Source organism: Empidonax traillii, unplaced genomic scaffold (assembly GCF_003031625.1).
Source record: "Empidonax traillii isolate 1590-97213 ecotype Southwest subspecies unplaced genomic scaffold, ASM303162v1 scaffold20:size5563877, whole genome shotgun sequence".
Taxonomy (NCBI): domain Eukaryota; kingdom Metazoa; phylum Chordata; class Aves; order Passeriformes; family Tyrannidae; genus Empidonax; species Empidonax traillii.
This window is the reverse complement of record NW_020955213.1, coordinates 4,338,645-4,361,773: the sequence shown is the minus strand read 5'-3', so window position 1 is coordinate 4,361,773 and position 23,129 is coordinate 4,338,645. Positions and strand designations below refer to the sequence as shown.

General features: G+C 44.0%; 1 protein-coding gene across 2 annotated transcripts in view; it reads left to right on the top strand.

Annotated features, from left to right (window-relative positions):
- The window catches only part of GPC3 (glypican 3), a 143,758-nt gene that overhangs the window by 5,349 nt on the left and 115,280 nt on the right, over positions 1 to 23,129 (top strand). Inside the window, exons 1-2 of one of the 2 annotated variants that reach the window (XM_027899384.1) lie at positions 3,929 to 3,953; positions 4,050 to 4,211. In XM_027899384.1, the coding sequence (XP_027755185.1) occupies positions 3,932 to 3,953; positions 4,050 to 4,211 (184 nt within the window). In that variant the 5' untranslated portion in view covers positions 3,929 to 3,931. Of the gene's footprint in view, positions 1 to 3,928; positions 3,954 to 4,049; positions 4,212 to 23,129 lie in introns of those variants that run through there. The other variant, XM_027899375.1, reaches the window with a different exon arrangement.

Here is a 23,129-nt window from a genome sequence, read left to right as displayed (position 1 = left end):
GTCTTCAGTGCAAATTCCCTGCGTCAGGAGGAGGAAGAGGCAGGGTGCTACTGAAATTACTGCAGCTCTAGATTTATTTCTGTCAGCTGGGAGTATATGCAAAATTATTGGAGCATTTACACTGCTGTTCCCCAAGATGGCATAAATGGCACAGAGCTGATGGTGCCTGGCACCCATGGAAGGGGCTGCATCTAGTGCCTTCTCATCCATGGGAGGGGGATGTCAGAGGGTCAGGCTCCTGTGCTTAGCTTCTTGTCGTCTCACTAAGCTTGCAAAGATTGGTATGTGAGCATCCAAATGCAATTTAATAAAACCGTTGCGGTAATTCGTGGGACACCTTCTTTCCGAAAATGAGTTTGTAATGATTTATAGCAAAAGGGGAAGGTTGTTTGCAAGGGCTGAGACTGGCATTACGAGGTGTAATGACTTGAAACTTTAAGAAAAAGGGGTTGTGTAGGTTGGGAGATAAAAACAGTCTTAACAGTAAGGGCCATTAGGCAGCGGAATGGGCTCTGCTATCTCACAAGCCGGAGCTATCGCTGGAGGTGTTTGTGTTAGATAAAATGTTGAGAGGGGGTGGATTGGGAGGCAGGGGTAGGATTTGATGACTCACAGGACCTTTTCCAGGCATTTTTGGAGCCAGAAACGTGCGGCACTTTAATTCATTTCTTGCTCATGTCTGGTCCGTGGGCTTGCCGTTTCCAGACGTTCGTGTCTTTGCATCCACCACACTTCTGCAATGCCCCCGATTTGCACAGCCCTTGGGGTCTAGGGTCTGGGTCTCTTGGGGGGTGCTGCACCTTGGGGAATGCAGGAAGGGTTCCTTCAAGCAGTGGGATGAATAAACCCCAAATGCATTTGCAGGTCAAAATCTCCTGTTTCATCAGTGTCTGCTGTGGCCGGGGTCAGCAGGTGGGTTAGTGGTTCCCGGGGGACTGACATTAAAACCTGTCCTTACTAAGAGGACTTGCAGATGGGACTGTTTGAACCAGCTCACCATCTGGGAGAGTCAATAAAGAAAATAGCTGGCAGATGGGAGTCAGGCCCCCATAATAATAATGGCCAGTCTTCGCGAACGAAGAACCGGGGAAGGTCTTTCCACCTTCCAGCCTGTGTATTGGATTTTTTTTAGGTGAGACACAGTGTGTGCGGAACTGAGCCCACCCTTTAATCCTAAGGTTCGTCTGCAGGGGCCAAGCGAGCTTGGACGGTGGCAGCGAGGTCCTCAGGATGTAGATGGATTGCCTTATGGGCTAACGAGCTCCATCTGCCCGGGGAGTGGCCCCGACCGGGAATTGAAGCTGGGCCTTGGCGGTGACAGCGCCGCGTCCTTAACCACTAGACCACCAGGGGCCCCCATACCCTGTCCCTCTGTAGCAACACTGTGCCAAGAAGGACCTTGTCCCTGGTACTTTATGAGAGCCTGTCCTGCCTGCGTTGACCTGTTGCATTTACCATGGTTTCTGGTCACTGGTGTTATTTGGCTATCTCTGTAAAATGTTTTAAGCTGTCAGAGTTAATTTCCTGGGCTTTTTCCTCCTCCTCCTCTGTGATTGCTCTAGTACAGCATGTGTCTTTTTACTACACAAAAATAAAAATCCATTCAAGGGGAGAAATTTCCTTAATTGCTAAAAAGAAGGATGGGACATGAGTAGGTGACCTTGCTGCTTCCTATCCCTGGCTTTAACTTGCACAGACCTCTTAATTGCCAACTCTCAGATTTTCTACATTGGTATTTCCATTAATCATGGAAGACTTTTTTTTTTTTTTTTTTTTTTAGATAATTTGAAATGTGTCTGAGTATAATAAATGTAGGAGGAAATAAGCTTTGTATTAAAAAGAAATTTATGGTCGTACTGTAGTGTTAAAGGGACCACGCTAAGCCTTTTTGCGGCATAAATTGACTGGGGTTTGACTTTAAAAAACCTCTTTAACTTGCTGTTATATAACTGCTTCTCTCATTAAAGCAGTGTCTTGCTGTTACGCAGCTTTATGGTCCCCGTCATTTTTTCAGTGCATGAAATACCTGTCGCTGTGCTCCTCTGGAGTGGGTGAGTTCACGAACAGCTGAGACTCGAGTTTTAGGTGTCAGTGGTGCTGGCTCTGTGTCAGAGGGCTCGAGGACTGCTGTGCATCCTGCTTTGCAGAAGGGGAAACTGAGGCAGCGGGGAGCAATGGAGCCAGGATGGGGGTGTGGATCCTTCTACCTCCTTTGCCATGTGGTTTGGTGTTTTTTTTTTTTTTTTTTTTTTTTTTTTCCAGTGACAGCAGGACCTGCATTGGTTAAATCTCCTTTCCCCATGTGCAGTGCATGTTGCAAGTGAAGCATTTCATGTTTCTTTTCCAAGGCTGTGCTGGTGGAAGGGATGGGGCTGGAGGAGGGTTTCTGTTGTTGCTGCTGCTGAGCCCTGACAGCTGGTTTTCCCTTGGCACTGTGCATGACTCTTCTTCAAGAGGTACACGATTGAACTGACATTAATATTAATCCTGTTCTTCTAGATTACACTTGCAGAAGTGACTTTTGACACTTTCTAGTAATTAGGGAGAGAGTGGATGTGGTAAAAGACACTTAAGGAGGAGAGAAGAGGGGAACCTAGAAGGATGTGTAATCTTTCCAGAGCAAAGATGTAAATTACCAGACTTGCTTCTATTAAGGAAAAAACCTCTATAGCAAGCAGGAAGGCAGAGTAAGGGCTGAGAGGTGTGAGGAACCTTCACTCTGGGCTGTTGGTCACTGGCTTGGGGTCTGCTTCTTAGTCCTGGTTCTGGACAGGGTTGAGCCTAGCAGGGAGCTACTCCTGCTCTGGGCACAATGCAGTTTGGGTGGCAGATGCTGAAGTGTGAGGTTCTGGCTGCTCTCTGACCCTGGACAGCTGCTTTTAAAGGAGTTGTTGCTTGCTTTTTGAGTTTCTAACAGCAGCATCAGATTGGATGTGTTTTGCATGGGCAGGGCTATTTGCTTTGATATGTGTTTGTTGCTCTGCTTGTGTTCGTGGGGCCTCAGTTTGCTCTTGAAAGTTGATAAAAAATGAGACTTTTTGTTTCTGCTGCTTCCAGCTCTTCTGTTTTGTCTTTTGTTGTCTGAGCCCAGAAAGATTTCTATCTTTTTTTTCTAGATTTTATTTATTTTTAGCTAACAACACCTTCCCTAAAATTGTCTACTTCCTCCATGAGTAAGTGCTTTGGGAATGTCAAGAAAAACTTCACTGATCAGTGCTAAGAGCTACAGCTGCAGGTGCCAGAGCAAGTGGTGTCCCCCTGGCTTTTGTCCCATCCTAGTGAGTGGGTGAAGGTGCTGCCCATGCAGTAGCACATCTGCTGAAGAGGCCCTGTGCAGTGCTCAGGGCATCCCTCAGGGTCTGTCTCTCTGCAGCGGGACTTCCACAACTTAAGTGATGGACCTTGGGCTTTGCCTGTTGCACTGGAGGAAGGATAGGATGGGGGAATTGGTGGGAGGACTCAGATATGTACAAATTAAAAGGCAGCAGTAAAAAGCCAGGTAAATCATTACTGTTGTGTCCTTCTGTTGTTATTATTGTTGCTGGAGATGCAAAAGGATGGAAATTACAGGCAAATCACACTATTATGTTTTAAACTAGTTTTAAGTCTTTATGCAAATTACAGTCATATCCTCCTTGATGTGCTATTTTTGTTGCTCTATTCACTGCAGATTTGGAGCCTCAAATCCTGTCTCTGTTTTCCACCTCCCATCTTTTCTGTCTGCCCGTGCCTCCTTACCGGGGTGCCTGGGGAACAACAGGGCAGTGCTCAGGATTGCTCTGCTCGGCACCAGCACATCAATAGGTGGAGTGTGTGGGAGCTAAAGCAAGCAGAGAAACACAGCTTTTAGGGGCTGTTGCTCAGCAATCCTGGCTCTGCCTTATCAGTCCTCTCCTTTGGCCAAGCTGCTTGCTCAGGACAAATTCCAGAAATGTCATCAATTTGCCCAAGCAGTAGTTGCAGCAAATACTGATGTGTGGAATTGGTTTCCTCCCCACTCCCAGCAGTCCGTGCCCTAATGCAAATTTCCTGCTCTTACTTCTCTCCAGGGACTGATCTGCAGGTATGCATCCCAAAGGGCTCCACATGCTGCTCAAGGAAGATGGAGGAGAAGTACCAGGCAACAGCCCGTCTGAACATGGAGCAGCTCCTGCAGTCTGCCAGCATGGAGCTGAAGTTCCTCGTCATCCAGAACGCTGCTGTCTTCCAAGGTGAGTGCTGGGAGAGCCAGTGCTTCTCCTCCTCTTCCTCAGCACCTGGCAATTGGAAGCACAGGTGGCTGGAAGCTTTCTGTTGACTTGTTTTCATATATTTGTATATGTCCTTAGTTAAGATTAACAATACACCCTGTTTGGTATATGGTTGCTCTGCAGGGCTTGTCCTAAATATTCCTGCAGCTGTAACAGCAAATGTAAATTTAAACACTAAACCTCTTGAAGTGCAAATTTAAAAATGAATGAAAAGCTCACTTCCCCAAGAATTAAAATCTCTGTGCAAGAACCATCTTGGATTCTGACAGTCCCAAAATACAGGTTATATGATCTGGTTGTCTGTTTGGTAAGATCTGATTCAGCTGTGTGCAGGGGTTATTACCCATCACACAACAAAGTTGGTTATTCCATGGGAAGGCGGACAGAGGCTGCCTTATTCACAGACATGATTTCTGGTGCTCCAGTATTTGAGTGCTTGGTGACCTGATGTCTGTGGCATCTCTCTTTCTAATGATAATGTGATGTTTTTGTTAGGGCTTTTTTTCTGTTTGTTTGCAAAATGGATCTTTGAATATTTTTTAGTGTGTATACAGACTAGTTTGTACCGCTTGAATCTGCAATCCTTCTTTTTAAGGCCTTTACATGAGCAAAACTTATTCCATCCATGGTTAATGTGCGGTGAAATGATTGCTTGTTTATTGAGTGGTGTCCTGTTGAGGTTCTATCATTCTGTATTCATGGTGCTTTTGCCTGTATTTAAAGAGGAAATCATGGGCAATCAAGCGTTTTTTCCTTCATGATGATATTTTTGCAGAATAATTGATTTATTTCTGTTTATGTCTCACTAATGGCAGGACTCAAGGCCTGCTGAAGCCTGTGAGATCATGGCTGAGCTCTGTGCTGGGTCACAACTGCCTGATGAAGTCTAATGTGTTGTTTTTCTCAATGTAAGATCAAATAAATTGCTAAGGAGATAACAGTGTATTTTTCCCCCCAGTACTTCTTAATGTTGTGACCATTAAGTTCCAATTCTAAGAACCAGAATGGAGTAAAATTAATGAGAGATTGGTTTCCTAGGCATTGGAAATGCGGACCAGCTTCAGAAATGGTGAATAACTTGCCTGGAATACAAAGTGTCTGCCTCCCATTTGACAAAAACTGCAACATTAGTTTTTATTGTGTGTGGGAATGACACCCTGTGGTACTGCAGGTTGTGCATAGCAGTGGGGTGCTCTTGCTCTGAACTTTCTGCCTCTTCTGGAGAGAGCTGAAACCCTTGCGGATCTTTGTTTGTTTTTTTGTTGTTTGTTTGTTTGGTTTTTTTTCCTTCCTGTTTTTTATATTTCCATCATGGCCCAGAGACCCGTGCAAGGTTTTTGAAACTGATATTATTCTGAGAAGCCTTGATATGCAGAATTGCCTTTCTTGGTGGCAGGGAAGGAAGGCCTTTAACTGAACAGTTTCTGACCACTTCTGCTTAAAAAAAGCTTGTGACTAAAAATCGTTTGCAAGCCCATTGAAGAAGAGGAATTCTAGCTGGAACCATTGAGAAGCTCACTTTAATTATCTTGTGTAAAGTGTTTTGGACTTGGAAGGACAATTCATTAGGCTTTGAACATTGTTTACTATTGTTATCTTTAAAATTAGTCTGAAAATCTGTAGAAAAACACTTTTGAAAATAGGTTGGTCTTTTGATTGCTGCTTAAGAGTATTTTGATGGCTGCAGTTCCAGAGGCTGTTCCAGCTGTAGAAATTGTGCTTTCACCCAACCCCCAGTGGTCTGATTTGTTCTTGGCACTGTAGGGGACAGGCTTCTATCTCAAGGCATCTCTAAAGGAGCTGGTGCTGAAGTGCAGTGTCCCCAAATCAAACTCCACTTGCTGTTTGCATCCTCCTGTGTTTCCAAGCTATGTGCTGGAGTGGTCAGGGAAGAGGAGCTTGTGGTCCCTGAGCACCTCCTGCAGGTCCTGCTCAAAGCTGGGGACAGATACCCTGTTGCTTTGGGAACTGGTACTGAGGAGTGGGATATCTCCAAGCAATGCCAGCCCTGAGGTGCACTCTGGCAGGGCAGAGAGCTCTCTGTGTGCCTTGCACTGGGTCAGACCCTGGTACCCAGCACAGAGGATGGATAATTGCACCACTCTGGAGAGTGGGGAAGTGTGTTGGTATGGAAACACCGCTGAACCACTCATATGAAAAACCACAAATGTAAAATCCTTCAGAGTTAATTTTGACATTTTTAGCCTGGCATCTGAAGGGACTGCTAGTCTGACAAACAGAATCTCACCCAGATGTTATTATTTTGCACCAAATTTAATTTCTTCCTGCTGAAGCTAGAGCAGCATCTCTGCTGATAAAGATCAAGGGAAATTGTCTGGCATTTACAGGAAATCTCATCCAGACCTATCTGTTACAATGTTCACTTAACAAAGTTTATTAGATTATTAGTTTTAGACCCTTGGGCTTTTTTTTTTATTGCAGTTAGGGAGGAAAAATCCCAACCAAAAAAATCCTTCATTCACTGAATTTAAATGGTACAATTAGCTCCTGGTCTTATCTTGCAGGCACTTTTTAAAATTATGAAGATGATTTAAGTAGTGATTTAATTTTTTGGAAACTTGCTGCGTTTGACAGTGCTAAAATGGATTGTGACTGCCTCAACTGCAGTTAAATCTTACTCTAGGATTATTTTGCAGGCAGTTTTTTCACTTTCCTGTGGTGTATCCATGCTGGTGGATACATCTGCCCATGTGTGCACCTCCCTGTTTGCGTTCTCAGACACCAGCAGCTCCATACCAGGAGGGACCCATCACTTCGGAACTGCTCATGTGTCTTTTGTCAAGTGACATTTAGTGTTGCCTTGGGGTTCTCATCCGAACTAACCAGTGAGTTAGTGCAACTCAGCTGATGTAGAGAATAGTGAGAGTCCTGCCTGGGGTTTGCTTTCTTTCCTCTCTTTTTTTCTGACCTTAGATCTTTTTTCGGTGGGGAAATTTCTGACCCTGCCCCCACCTAATCTTTTCTTATTAAAAGAGCTACAACAGAAAAAGCCCTCAGTGAATCCTATTGATTTCCTAAATATTAAATCTGAATAGCTCAACTTTGTGAAAGGTAAACTTGAGCAGGAAAATACCAGTGTGGTTCTTCCTTCTCTCTCCTTCCCTTGGCTAAAGAAGTCTGTTCCCTGGGGTTAGGGTTTGTTCCTGTTTGTCAGTCTGATTCCTTCTGCTTCCCAAGTTTGGGAATTAGCTTTTCAGTGGTCACTTAATTTCTTGTCCTGCATATTGACCACATTGCTCTGTGAATAACAGAAAGTTAAAGCGGCCTGGATGCAACTTCTGTGGTGTGCTCTTCACAGCTCTCTGTCCAAGGGAAAAGGTACTTTAAAAAGGGGAAAGACTGCAACACAAACAAGCACAGAAGGACCTCCAAGGGAAGAGGAGCATCTGCACACATTGCTTTGTGTCCAACTTGCTGGTAATCTTCCCGCTCTGCCAAGTGAGAAGCTCAGGAACAGGAGAGCTGACTGCTGGGGCTGTGTCTGCGGGAGCAGCACAGTGAGCTCTTGGGGAGAGTCGCTTTCAGTATTTTAAGTAATTGCTCAAATATGTAATCAGCAGGATTTCGTGTTGCCTCTCTGGTGCCTCTTCTGTTGATGCCAGTCCAGTCCTGGAGGTGCCTTTCTGAGTGGTGCAAACACCAGGCTGTTGCAGCGTGTCAGTGGCTGCTCTGTGATCTCCTGGCAGTGGCATAAATCAAGCTACCCCAATGCTTGTGTGAGCACAGGGCTTGTTTCTACCTGCTTCCCACATGGCTCCCATGGGGCTGCAGAGCTGCTGGGACTTTGGGAATGTGGGGGATGGTGGGAAGGTAGGAGCACAGTTACCCAAACTGGAAAATTGACTGGGTTGCTGCAGTTGAGTCCCCCTTGGTGAAAGCCTCTGGGCTTAAATGAAGACTTGGTCTGGTTCCCCTCAAAGGCAATGGCATTTTACCTTCTGCAGATGGCAGCTAGAAGATAACAAAAGCTGTGTTGGGAGAAACTTGCAGGGGCTACAGAGATTTAAGGTATGTTTGGGATGTGTTCCAGAGTAGTTTCTAGGAAGACTGTGATAAATCAAGACCAACAAACCAGTCATATGTACCAGTCATATGTATGGTATTCTCTTATTTGTGGGAGAATCCTGTTCCTTGTTCCTTCTGGAGCTGAGCCCTGGGTGGTTCTGGCAGGGCAGGTAGTGTGGGGAGGATATCAATTCATCTCCCCTTCTGTGCTGTGGTCGGATAAAGGCAGAGCTGTAACTCTCAGTCCTACCAGGCAGCTCTGGAGGCTGTAAATCCTCCATTAGGCATAAATGCAGCCATTTTGGTTATTTATAGTTATTTACACTATCCATTTATATCTGTCAGGATTGAAGGCAGTTTTGACATTGCAAGCTTCTATCAGGTTATCTTTAATCAGTTTAGAGGCACCTAAGCCACAAATATATCAAATAGCCAATCCTAATGTTTGAGTCCTCTAAAGTATGACTGAATTATTTATTTTGTTATGATGAAAATGTCTGGGCTTTATTGGGTTTTCTTTGAAGAACTTGATTCTGCTTGAAGTCTGGAAGATAAAAGATTAGTGATTGTCTCTCCAAGTTTCTTATTCCAAATCCTTCAAGGCTTTTCATTTTTCACAAGTGGCTGTTGCTACTTTAGAGTCAAGGTGAGGCAGCTGAGATTTCTTTTATTCTATTAAAGAGGTTTAAGCATATAAAGGATTTTATCCTTACTAATTATGCCTTGCACGGGTAAATCCAAGATGCACGTGGCACTGAGGTGAGAAGAGATGGGCTGTGTGTTGGGAGCTGTTGCACATTAATCACCGAGAAGGGTCCATTGATACCAGCGCTGCTGAGCTCAGCTCTTATCTTTTGGGACAGCGTCTTTAAGCCAATTAAGTTTGATAATTCAGAAAGGTCTTTCAGGTGTTGGCAGTAGGAAGAGCCTTGGATGGACTTTAGCACTGCATTGTTCTGCAGACCGTTGCCCTTACAGTGCGGGGGGAGAGGAGGTGGTGTGGGGCGAGTGGGAGAAGTCTCTGGCTTGGAAAATTAATAACTGTTTCTGAATGTGAAGGTGAGAGGTGCTGGGACTCAGGAGGTCTTGGAGTTGAACCAGCCCTGCAGAGGGGAGAGGTGCCCTGGAGACCAGCAGGTCACGGCTGTGGTGCCGACATGGGCTTAGGCGTCCAACCAGTGATCGGGGTTTCACAGCTTGTCTAAACAGAAGGAATGTGATTATGATGAACTGAATATATGTATAAAATGATTCCTAGCAGTACTCAAAAGCATCATAAGTGGGGTGGTCAGTTTAGTAGCTGCAGGTGAAAAGTGCACGTGAAAATGTGAACTCCTGCTTGTGGGCTTGTAAAATATTAAACTGACATTCAAATGATGAATCAATTTTTTGGAAAAGAATATTAAAAATCTTACTAGACTTTACAAGTAAATTAGCACCACAAACAGATCTCTGCATCATTTTATCATTCCTCTTCCTAATTAGTCCTCTGCTAACTGAAGTCTTGCTGCATCCTTCTGTGATGCACCTATCTCCACTGTGGCCCTTCTCTCCGACAGCTTCTTGTTTTGCTGTTGCTTTAATCTTTTTTTTTTTTTTTTTAAATTATTAATGTGTATTTAGAATAGGAATTGTCTCACTGGGTCAATTCAGGCTGGTACTCTGCCTTTGGTGGTGCTTCCTGCCAGATGCTTTGGATGCACAAAGTTTATGCTGAAAAACTATGACGATCCATTTCCCAGGTTGATAACGATGCGCTAAACTGATGATTACAGGTAGGTGGAAAGAGCTGTCTGCATAATGAGAGATCTCTGGTTGTCAGAATTGGTCTAGGGAGGTAATGTTTCCTTTCAAATAACTAGAACTTATTGTTCATAAATCACAGTTAATCTGTTTATTACACCAGCATACGAAGCTGGAAGTCTGGAGTGTGCCATAATGCTTAGCTTTAGGAGCAGAGCTGTAATAGTAGCAGCAATTTCAAATGATTTGAAATTGGGGGATCAGCAAAATGCGAGAGTTTGTGGAGGCTCTGGGCATTAAAAATGACTGCTGAGGATTGATGAGTTTCTTTAACAAATTGTAAAATCCATCATGCAGGAGTTAGGGCATGAAACTGCCCTCCTGAGCCACATAAACCATGGCTTTGGAAGTATTGCATGACAGTGCACGCTACCGGGAAGGGATATTTTGAAATATGTTTAGTTTTGCTTTTGTTTCTTCCTCTCGCTGCCTGAAGTTTCAATGCCAGCACAGTGCTGGCATGCGAGGAGCCTCTCGGTGCTCCTTGTGATGCTGACCCTCAGATATTCCCATTTCCCTTGATCTTCCCACACCCTGGTGCATCTTGCACAGCTCTTGCTCACAGCTGGTGGAGCGCTCGCCGTGTGTCTCTGGGGTTCCTCCTTGCAGGAGGGAGCTTGTTGGCTCTTGCTGCTGTTTCTCTGCATCCCCACACTGACAGCCCCTCATGCTCCCACCTGCATTTCCATGCAGGGAGACCCCATGGTGGGTATCCCATTGGTTCACTCCTGTAGGAAGATTCTGCATTATGCCCTTTGCAGAGGGGTAGCAGCAACTCTCTGGCATGTCCATGGAGGAGTAAAGTGTGTGGTAGGAGGTGTCTCTGGCCCCCCACTCTCTGCTTTTGGGGTCTTTATAGCTTGAAGGGTGGGTGCAGCCTTGGGGAGTCGTGTGGTTGAGGTCCCTCCCTGTGTTCTGCCTGTGTTTTTCCCCTGCAGTTAAACACTGCTGATGCCCTTCTCTCATCAATGAAATGAGGCTTGGAGGTTAATGAGGGGCTTTTTGTAACTGCCTGTGTGCTGCTTCAGCAGTTTTTAAGCACTGCACTTGATGTCTGGGCTTAGGGGTCCCCAGTTCAAAGTGTGCAGAGGAATTCCTGAATACTTGTGTGTTCTGCTGCCAGGGTTCTGTTCCCTGCCAGCTCTGATGCTGTTTTTCTGCTGGTGCTGCTTTCCTGCTTCTGAGGGGCAAGGGAGGCATTGACCGTGGGCACCCTGGGGCTGCTCCCTGGGAAGGGCAGGGGTGTGGACCTTTTGGATGGGGAAGTGTCTGGACTAGGCATCTGCAGGAGCACTGTGGCCTTGCTGGGATGCCTGTGGCATCTCCTATAGCTCCTCTTTGTCTGTGTGGTGGTGCTTCTGTCCCATCTGCTCTGAACCACGCTGGGAAAACAGATCCTCTGCCTGCATTCCCTGTCGGAGTGAGAGTTGTGAGATAACGAGAGAATGAGGGCTCTGGTGTTTCTTTGAATCTCCTGCTTCCACAAGTGGGCTGTTTTTTGTAATTACCTTTTGAGCTCTAAGTTATCATCTTTTGATAGTTCAAGTACTAACATTCTTTAAATGCCTCCTAGTGCTATAAAGCAGTCAAATGACATCTTTTTAGCTTGCAGAAAGGTGGTATAAATGTCATGTTACTCTTGAATGTGGTATTTATAGAACTGCTTGATGCCAATGAATTTTTGTGTTTTCTCCTTTGTAGTTCCAGTACAGAAATGGGCACGGCAGCATCTTCCATCACTTGTCCTGGAAGGATATATAGAGGCATTCTCATCCTGCAGGGTGCTTAAAATGCAAACAAGAGCTAGTTTGCAGTTGCTGGGGAGGAAAGGGGGAAGGAAACCAGCACTAAGCAATAAAGACAGGGGCTGTCTCTGTAACGAAAACATTTTGCTAGATTGTCATCTGCTTCACTTTTAAAGCAGCAATAAGATATAGCGATAAAATGGCCAATGGCGCATTTCATCTGAGGGAAATGAACTCTTGCTGAGCCAATTAAACTGTCAATACACTGTGGTTTCACGTTCCCCTGAGCAGACTGGGTCACCTCAGGTGTGTTACTCACTCTGACTTCACCACTGATGTGAAATCAATTTTAGCAATTTGTAATCTTTCATTCTACTATGAAAGTATATTAATCTGTGAAAAACACCACTCAAACAGTGAGGGCAGATGACAGCTTTCCTCATGAGCGTGTATAGCCGGCAGCACCTCTTGGATGATCTGGTATGTGGAAGCCTGTGTGACTTTTGGACATGCTGGAGGCACTGACAACCCAGTTTTCAAGCTTCGAACTTTATCCCTAAAATGTTCAAAAAACCGTAGTAGCATCTTGGTCTAATTTTTCATTACTCAAGTGCAGTAGTTTGAAATTGGCTTTATTCCCTCAGCCCAGAAGAGACACAGCTTTCTGCTCCCTTCTGATATCAATGAAATGAGCGTGGCAGGTTTGTGGTGTGTACTGCTCATTAGAAAGTAAAGCAGATACATCTGGCAGGGATGGTGCAGAGGTGCTGGGGGATGTGGGATCTTCCTTGTGTTTTGTTTCTGTGGCAACAGTATCTAAATGTTTGGGTTTAGGTTTTTCTCCTTCTGTGAAGGGGATGCAGGCTGGACTGTGTGTGGTTGAGACTGATGTGCTTAGGAGAGATGTTACCTGGAAAACCCCTTTCATCCAGGTACTGTACATGGTGCTGTGTCTACTTGCAGCCCTCAGAGCGTAGGTGTCATAAGAATCATAGAATCATTTAGGTTGGAAAAGTTCTTTAAGTTCACTGAGTCCAACCATTACCCCAGCATGGCCCAGCCCACCATTAAACCATGTCCCCAAGTGTCACATCTACGTGGTTTTTAATACTTCCAGGGATAGTGATTCGAATGGATGGTGATTCATGTGGATGTATGAGAAGCTTTGCTTCTTGCATGTTGGCTGCCGAGGAATATGGGTCCAAGTGAATCTTGGAGACAGATCCCAATGAGCAGCTGGAAAGATCTCCAACTTACTGATGTCTGGGAAGGGATGGCATTTGCTTCACTGGTGCCCAGGGCTGGAAGTGCTCTCCCCATACAATAGTTGCAGCACACCTGAGAATGTTTTCAGCTCTACTTTGCACTGTAGATTAGTCCAAAACTGCTACAAAATAGAAGTGAATGACCAATGTGATAAAATTGCTTTTCCCCCCACTGTTTTAGTGCCAGAAAGTGATGTTGGAGGATGGTGATACCTTGACCAGGAAAGGAAAATACTTCAGGGTGTATTTATGCAATGAGCTCAATACCTTTTGGCACTGGATTTAGAAGTGTTAGATTGAATCTGCAGTTCTGCATTGCAGCTGGACCTCTTTGGGTGTTCTTGATGGGTGCTGGACTGAGCCCATGTGTCCCATGTCACGCTGGTGGGTCAGAGATTGACTCGTGGGTTTGCACGTGGCAGCCAGTGCTGCAGAGGAGATGAGAGAAAATTCTGATGTGTGAAAGTAAATCCATTTCCATGAAGTATTGCATCTAGGAGTTAATGCATCTTCTATGACAGATTAGATGTAGAAAGCGCTGCATGTTTAATCTTCTAATATTAAAAAAAAAAACAACAACCGACAACAAACACCCAAAACTTAATTGGAAAAAATCATCTAAAGGTGTACTTGGGGGGAAAAGTCACATAAACCTGTTGGTTAGAAAGTGAAGATTAAAAAAAACAACCCTCTGAGACAAGGCAAAACAAAGAGTTGTGTAGATCAATTGCAAATGAATTCTGTTGCTGATTAGCTCTTCCCAAATTTGTCATCTTCATGTCAGAAAATCTATGATTGAGTGTCATAAATAAGCAATTTTAAAAGCAGCAGAGAACAGTAAGGCTGCCTCTAGGATTACAGCTCACAGCTTTGGAATTCACTCTCTTTGAAAGAAATTGGTGACTAACAGATTGCAGTAATGCAGCATATTTGTACTGGTCAAATTCCTATTATGATCACAGTGAAAAATTATGTTCCTTTTCTTAGGGAAAGGAAATTAAATAGGCCTAGTAATCCATGTAAGGAGATTGGCTCACACTAAAAGGAGGAAAGAATGTGAAGGCTAATCAGATCAATGCATGCTCTCAAATCTATCTCATTAAAAAAATAAAATCAAATTGCTACTGAATTTCCGAGGAATTATATTGAAGTGACACACATGCTCTTACTGCCTTTTAATTATGGAATTATGTCAATCTGCTGGAGTCTCCCATGTAAGCGAGCTATCAACTGTTCTTAAATATTGGCTCATAAATTCCAAATAGTTCTTTAAATGGAAGAAAATAGTATCCCTGGTCCTTCAGCTGAGAGTGCCAGCCAAGAACACAGCAGGGTGAGAGCTACCATTTGTACTGGGGAAATCTGCACTGGCTGATTTAGGTGCACAACTTTCCTCTGGACAAGGCTTTTAAGATTGTTATTTATGCTGTCATTTGTCAGGGGAGTGCTCGGTCTCTGATGTCCGGCTGCACAACAGTGATCGACCTTCTTGTGAGACCTTTGGGAATTATTATGTACTTAGTGAGAGCTGGATGGAGGCCTCTGAGGTGGCCAGAGAAGGATTTTCATGTATGGTGTAAGGCATTGCCCCCCTCAGCTGGGTGGAAGTGGGGTTGGAGTGCACAACTGGTGGGTGGTTCTGCAGTTAAGCCTCCTCTTGTGTAGATAAGACATTAAAAAAAAAAAGTAAAGCATTGTCTAAAGAGAAAAATGATCAGAAGAGTGCTGAATCTCTTGCACAGCATTTCTGCTCACAGCAAACACTTCAGTCATAAGGAGTTGGGCTCTGCTGTTGGTATGTCAGTAAGAAACAGTGAAAACATGGATTATTTTTTTGGCTGAGGGAACAGCAAGAGCCCAGCAGTGGATGGTGGTCTTCTGTTCAGCCTCCTGTGGAGGGCAGGGTGATGACTGGTGGTCCTCCCTGTCTTTGCAGAGGAGCTCTGTGTGCTGTTTGGAGGGGAATGATGGTGTTTGACCATCAGACTGTGCAGGGGCAGTTCTCACGTGTAGGAAACCGCAACTGGATCTGTCGGAGTGCTGACACGGATACACGGGATCAGCACGTGTGAGACTGACCCGTGGCTGTCGCAGGGGCTGGTTTTAGGTGAGATTAGGAGGAGGGGTGGTTACTCTTGCCTATGGTCCTGCAGGAGGATGGTGGGGCTGCTTGGTGAGCTGTGTGCTGGGCTTTACCCTCTGTAGAAATGGGGGACAGCAGGAGGAAGGTGAACACTGGAGACTGTGCAGGTGCCTAAAGGAACAACCCAACACCTGGCTTGCTGTAGGTCACATCTGCTCAGCTGTGCTGGGTTCCTATGGCAGCTCCCCACTGGGGGTGGGACCCGAGATGGGGCTGAGATGCTTCTGTCATCTTGCACGGAGAGGAAACCACACATGGCGGGGACCAGGAGGTCACACGCTTACTGCAACCTGTGTGAGCTGCAGCACTGTGATAAATGAAGAGAGTGCCTGCTTTTAAATGAGTAGCCTTGAAAAGGAGGAAAGATCTGCCTTGAAGAGCACTTGTGCTGATGGAGCCTTCATTGTCCTTGGGAATGAGCTTTTGATTTCTGGAGAAAGATTAAAGGTATGTTTCCATACTGAGTAACTTTTTTGTGTTTGCTGAGAGATGGCACTTCTGTGTTGGAATTTGCAGCAGCTTTAAAGCTGGAGGTGATCACCTTCTTTTTCCCCTCTCTTCCTTTGTTTCTAGGCTGTTTGTTTAGATAACGGCCTGGAAATTATATTAGTGACCCTGTACATCACATTTTGCTACCAGTGAGGAGTAAACAGTGCATTTGACATTTGAGGAAATGGTTCATTTTCTAAGGGATGTGGTTCAGAATCTACTTCTTTAACTAATGGACAGTATAATGCTATTTTTTACTGGTTGCATAGATTTTTACCTTGAAGATGCTCTCTAAAGTGCACTGCATTACTACTGTTAAATAAAAGTAAATGCTTCACATCAAATGAGAAGGCAGAGTTTGAACTGGAGAGAGCTTTAAACCCATTTCTTTGTCTAGCTTGTGATGCTTCACGGTGCTATAAGCATGAAAAATAATTAAACTCACTAGTAAGTAAATATTTGGTCCTGAAATGCATTTTGAAGATACAGAATTGGGAGAAAATAACCTCTTCAGATGCACGTTGATTCTCCTGGATTTGTCCCATACCAACAGCTAGATCACAAAACTGTGTTCAGAAAACTACATCAGCAGGACATTATTGAGGGTGAAAAGTTTATGAAGGTTATGAACAAACCAGGCGATCTCTGCAACCTCAATTTGGTTTCTTGTGTCCTGTGCATTAGAATACAACCTTTAATTATAGCATCATGTGTGTTTTTCCACAAGCTTCTTCCCTTGTGTAAGAGCACTGAATGAATTTCCCTTAATGAGTTTTGTTCCTCCATGTTGTTTGATGTCTGTTTTTTAATACTTTAAAATGCCACTTAAATGTTGAAGAGTTTTGTCTTTTCAATTACATGTCAATATTTTACTGCTGTTTCATCAAGTTCAGCTGAGTAAGTAGCATGGTTTTTTTCTAGAGATAGAAAAAATGGGATTTGGAAGGAGCCTAATTAAGACCTTTTTTGTTTGTGTTTACTGCACGTAGCAATAGATTCAAGTTGTAGGTCTTGGGTCTGAGTACAGACTCTTTGGTTTACATCTCTTGACTTGTGGAGTCAGCAAGGCAAGGAGCTGGAGGACCAGTGTCCAGCTTCCAACATATTTCCACTTTGCCTTCAAGTTAATAAAGAAAGAGCAATAATGTACCAAAACCTGGGCTCTGTTTTAAAAAGCAGACGGTCTCAAGGTTGAAAATATATATAAAAAAATCAACTCCTATTCTCTCATCCTCCTCTGAAAGCACAAGTGAGTTGGAGATGGGTATATTCCTGCAGATAGAGCATAAAAACCTCGAACTTGACCAAACCCCCAAACTGTGACCAAAAAGCTCATGTTTATACAGACTTGAACAAAATCCTATCAAAAGTTGGGTTCTGTTTCAAAGTCTGGGAAATGCTTTAGCTAATTAAAGAAAAGGTCAGCGGGATTTCTTACTGTAGGCAAAAAAGAAAAGATAAATCTTTCCCCTCTGCCTTGTTCTCAGAAGCAGTCGAACCATTTTGGCTGAAATTAAAATTTGCCTGAGGCAGACAAAAGGCACGCGAAGTTGCAGTCCAGATGGCTGGAGCTTGGCAAAATTATAGGTAAGCAGGAATAGGGTCTAAAGATCAGAAGCATTAGGCAACTGTAATATGCAGGGCTACCAGCTCTGCCTGTAATCTGTTATAATGTTTAATCTAAATGTCTCTTGCAGAAAGCTCTTGTGCTGTTCTGAAGTGTGATCATTCATTCAGAGATTTGGAAGCGACTCAAAGCTGTAGTTAAAGTGAGTTTGCTTGTGGAATGTGAGAGGGGTTTTTATCCTCTGTATATATGATGTTAGGAATGTGTCACCTCCTCTCAGCTGGATCTGTGTGAGCAGTATCTGCTGTGGTCCTGCAGACCTTCTCAGGTGCTCATGTTGCTGTTTTATTCTTCCTGTAATCAGTCTGTGTAATAGATGAACAAAAGAAACTGTAAGTCATAAACAAATCTTTCATAAGTTTGAGTTTATTACTTATTTGCTGCTGCATTTATAATGAAAATTTTTGTTCCAATCCTGTAAATGACTATGCCTCTCTTTTATTCATGTTTACTGTGCTGCAGGAGTCAGTGTGAGCAAATTAAGGCATGTGTGGATATTTTTCCCTGGAAGGCATTTCAGTACCATTTTTTAAACTCTTTGGGGGCTAATCCAGCAAGAGAACTTAGTTTGAGGGCTGAGAAATGATCACCTGTTCAAGGACCTGACCATTATGAATGTGCCAGAATATGTTTAGAGTTCTTTAAAGTGCTCTGAGGAGAGGAGAAGAAATGAAACAAGAGAACGAAGGAAAGATGCAACTATATTTGTAAAAAGAACTGAGCCTCTCTTAGGTAACAGGAGCCCAAGCTGAGCCTGATGTCACCCTTTTGTGGACAAACCACTGCTCAATTGTGTAACATTGCTGATCATGGTTCACTGGGCAATAAAAAGCAGAAATGCCCTGAGCAGGTGGGAGCAAAACCTCATTTGCAACATTTGCCCAAGAGACTGTTTGAGTCACTATACCCAGAGGGATTTAAAAAAACATGTAGATATGGCACTTGAGGACATGGTTTAGTGGTGGACTTGGCAGTGCTGGGTTATTGGTTGGACTAAATGAACTTAGAGTTCAATATAACAATTCTATGATTTTATGATTTTGAAGTCGTATGAAAATGTTTTCGAGTTACTCTGTGTAAGAGCTAATCTGCCCTCTTCATACCAGGTTTGGGTACTATTAACTATCAGCTACACCAAATGGTGATGAAATCGGGTGGTGACCTGAGCCCTGAGATCTTTAGGGCTATAAAACTCCTGTGGAAGTGGGATTGGTGTCTTCCATGGCCAATGCCTGTTGTGTCCAGGGCTCTCCTGGGGAAGCAGAGCTATATCTCCTGTTGTGTTTTTGTAGAGGTCTGAAGGTGCACATAACTCACTGTGATATATTTGCAGGCTTCAGGAAGGGTGTTTGTGTGTGTATTGGAGCTGAGGTCGCAGTAAAACAGCAGCAGCTGAGCTCAAGGGTGAAAGGGGACAGAAAACAGGGTTATCTCTGACGATGACCCCCTGCCTTGTCTGAGGCGATGCACGGAGGGGAGACCTAAGGGATCCCTGGGAGACACAAGTAGAGTCAACGCAACACTTTTCTTCCATCTCTCACTCTCTAGACAACTATAATTTTGCGTTGCCACTTCTGCATGCAGAGGTGTTGGAGGAGGTATTTAAGGCTGATTGAGCACTGAGGATCAAGTCTTGCCTCTCTGGCCTCCTCTGGGCTTTGCATGCCCCTTCTTCTGAGCAGCATCCAGCTTTTCAGCCTGCTCTCAAGGCAGAGGCACTTGGTTCTGTGCTCTTATATTTTATCCTTGTTTGCTTTTCTAACCTGCCAGTGGCTGACACTGTTTAGCTCCCTGGCCCCCCTCCCTCTTTGCTGGCTCCTCTGCTCCCTGTCGAGCGTCCTGTCTTCCTCTCCCGGAGTGAGATGGTTGAGGAGGTCATGCAGTATTAATAGGGAAGCAGATCTCTGATTTTGTTTCTGCTTATGGACTCTGACATTTCTGACGTGTTCTGAAGTGTAAAATGTTTCTGAGGAAACAACAACTTGGCTTTTACTGAAAAATTAATTATGTTGGCACTTTGCCCATTGCAGTGGGCTTTTGTCAGAGGACAAAGCCACTAATATTAGGGGAAAGGGTGAGGTGGGGAAGGACAACAGGAACATTAGAGAGAGGAAATCTGCATTAAAGTAAAAATATCTAATTAAGCATGGATTACCAGGGAATGATGGAAACTCTTCAGGAGGCATTACCTTCTGTGCACTTACTGTATAGAGCTAACATACAACCAGGTTTATTTACTTCATAAATTACTCTTTCCTCTAATTACAGTTAACGAACTGTGACTTTCTCTGCTCTTCAGTGATCTGTGTTTACTCTGCTCCCCTCAATGCAGGGATACACCTTGTACAGCAAAGCACATCCTGCTCATCACCTTCTCAGGGGAGTGTGTGGAGATACAGGGCAGGGAAAACCAGCTGGGTGTGGTGCAAATGTGCATTTGTTAAGAGTCAGAGGTCCAGTAAAAAGTGCAAGGGGAGGCAAAATACCAATGGGTTGTGCTGTTGGTCCGTTCTGACTTTTTCAGTGTTTGTTTAACTTTTGTCCTTTGAAAGGAAGGGATCATCAGGGAGCCTTGGTTTAGGACTAAGGAAAGGATAATGCAGGTTCTTGATGAAGTCTAGGATTAGGGGCAGCTTGTCTTCCTGAATTGCAATGAGGTAGCACTGGGTTATAAATACACACAAATATTTCTACCCAGTCCCTGTACAGGACAGAGGTGCTGCTGTGTCTGGTCTTGCTTCTCCCTGAGGTTTGCAATCCAAGTGTAAACTGGTGACAGCGGTTGGGAATGGACAAAAAAGGTGATGTAAAGAAACAGGTGTGATAATGAGCATGCAAAGAGCTGAGGTCTTGGCATCACAGCAAAAAAAAAAAAAAAAAAAAAAAAGGAAGGGGAGGAAGGAAGAATCTGGAGGTATAGAAATAAGTAGCTTTGCCCATGTTTTTGGTAGCCCTACAGGTGTAGTGGAGCATGGGGGAAAATTAAGTACTCAGACAGCATATTCAAATTTCAATTTTATTTCTTCAAATGGTCTTCGAGAAGAAATGGAGCTAAAATATGGGCTGATAAAATGAACAGAAAAAAAGAATAGTTATTGTACTCGCAGCTTGCTTGGCCATTAGTATTCTATTAATTTTTCCCCTGCTTCTAATGATAGGAGGAACACTGGATACACTTAAAAGGATGCGTGTCATCAAAATGATATCTGACAATGGTCTCTTCACTGCTTATGATGCTTTTGATTGTTAATGTAGATAAAATGTAAATGATCAGAATATAAAAACTCCCTTTTGTCTTTCCAATGTTTTCAGCTGCCTATTAAACAAATTATGTGGGAAAGTGAGTAGTCTGGTACTTAGTACAGTGGTGTCACCCAGATACTTTGAAATGCTTAATAGAATGAAGTGCCCTTGGTTTGTTTATTTTCTTAGTAGTAATGGCATTTTAGACTAAGTTGTACTTGCTCCTTCAAAATACAGTTGCTGTATCCTTACTACATAATTGTAATTTTAATTTTAATGCATTATGATACTGTTGTAGAAAGTTTTATGTCAGGGTTTTAACAAGTGGTGGAGGTGTAGATCTGAGTCAGGGGCCAATCAAAACCACCTTCAGGCAGCAGTTAAGAAAGTACAAAACACTGCACTGGGGACCGGGGTCTCCAAAATGGGGAACTTTGACACTAGTGAGAGCAACAGTGGGACTGGTACTTGGTCAGGAGTGAGGACAGGTTTGTCTGGTGTGTCCCCATGGGCCAGCTGGAGGGGAAAACCCCGTACAGGTACCTCCAGTGGAAGTGGAAGGGGAATGAAGCTGTAACTGGGAGCTGTTTGTTTCCCAGAGCAGTGTGTTACACCTTTGTTATCCATCTCCCACTGCTGATGTGCCACTGCATCAGGATGTTTTATGGGTATTTGTGGCTGCCCTGGGGCACTGCCCAGACTAGCACCAGGATGACTGTGTTGCAGACACCAGGAGGAGTGGTGAATAGCACGCTGTAGCGAGTGATGAGGAGGCTGTTCTGAGGATACCTTGTACAGAAAAGTGCCAGATTCTTCAAACTTGAAAATACTGACTTAAAAGTCAGCTCCCTGTGTCTCAGAAGACTTGATTTGCCCTTCATAACACAGTACTCTTGCACACACTTCCCTAAAGCGTGCATGTATTCTTTAAAGAAAGAGCAATACCATCTGCTGTTGCATTGTAAGCAGATATAACTGATGCTTCCTTGTGCTTTCCTTGGGTTTCTTCTTCCAGGAAAGCTGCAGAGGTGTCCCTGGGTGCATGGGACAGCTTTTTGTATTCCCCTTTCGTTTCAGTGAGAGCTTCATCCAAATGGAGTGAAGCATTTGCCATCCATCCTCTGCAGACATTAACATTTCACACTTCCAAACTAGAGTCTTCCTTTGAGAGCTGTAACTGTGCTGGCCTAGATAAACATTAACTGCAAGGATTATCTTTCCTTTGAGGTTTAGGGTTCGTGGAGCCTGTGGGATCCTGCTTTGTGTTGACACAAGTAAGTGCACAGTCGCAGATACTCAGAGGAGAGGCTAGTCTTCAGCTGTGGGGATGTGCTGGTCACTGCTTGGCAGGATGGGAAACTTTGGGTTGGCCTCTGGTTATTTGCTTAGTAGGTTCCAGCTCTTGGGTGCTCATCTGAAAGCTAAACAAGCATCTCTCCTTGACAGGTCACAGATGAACACACACTGCTGATTGCCATGCTGGAAAAAAGCAGTTTTACATAGCATTCTGCACTGCAACTATTTTTTTTTTTTTTTTTAAGTACTTTTTTGCTTTCCTGTAAAATGAGGTGAACAATTGTTCTGTATTGACAGCTGGCTTGTAAATCAGCCACTCACTTGCCAGATGAGAATGTGGAAATGCCTTATAAGCACTTTCATGTTTTGTGATTGTTTTAATTCTAGAATGTTTAGAACCTCTTTGTGTTGGTGCAAAGTAAAATAAAACATGGTCTCTGACAGGTGCCAAGACAAGCGGAGGAGGAATCACTTCTCCGAGGGTCTGAGAAAGGGGTTTGCAGAGAAACTGCTGCAGCCCCCAGGGAAGGAGGAGCACTGGCTTTTGGATGTTAATTTCATTGTTTAAGGTCAGATTATGTTGATCTAAATCATGCAACTAATTCCATCAACAAGCAAGACTATTTACATAGCAGATGGAATTTAATTTAAGTGCTGCTTTTCCTACATCTCTCCCTGGTTTTGTATTTAGGTTGCACCTGAAAAAATAAACTGGTGTCCATGTTAGGAGTGAGTTTATTATGCTTACCTTGTTGGAGAGGTGTTGAGCCGGGTATTTCCCTTATGGCGACTTACTTTTTATTGGTGTTTTTATGGTCCTTGCTGTGGCTGCCATTCATCTTATTTGACTTCAGAGCAGTTGCTCTGTTTCTTTGATTGCAGTGAAAGGAAACAGCTTCTCTTCCACATGTAGAATTGCTTTCTTTTGGCCTCCCTCCCCTGCTTGCCAGAGTCCTACCCAGAGTTAATTTTGATGCCTTTGTAAATATTTTCAGTGCATTACGCAGCAACAATGGCACTGTGTAGAGAATCCAGGAAAAAATCAATTTGAGAACTGGACAGAAAAATGCCTGCTAGGTAAAAACATCTGTTTCAGCAAAAAAACAAATGTCACGGCCTCCATTTTTCATAAACCCAAGCTGTCGCCTTCCAGCGAACATGACCGAGGAGGTCTGTGGAGCTGCTCCTGCCTGGGTCCCTGGCTCATGAATAGAGCTGGGGCTTCCCACAGGGCATCCAGCA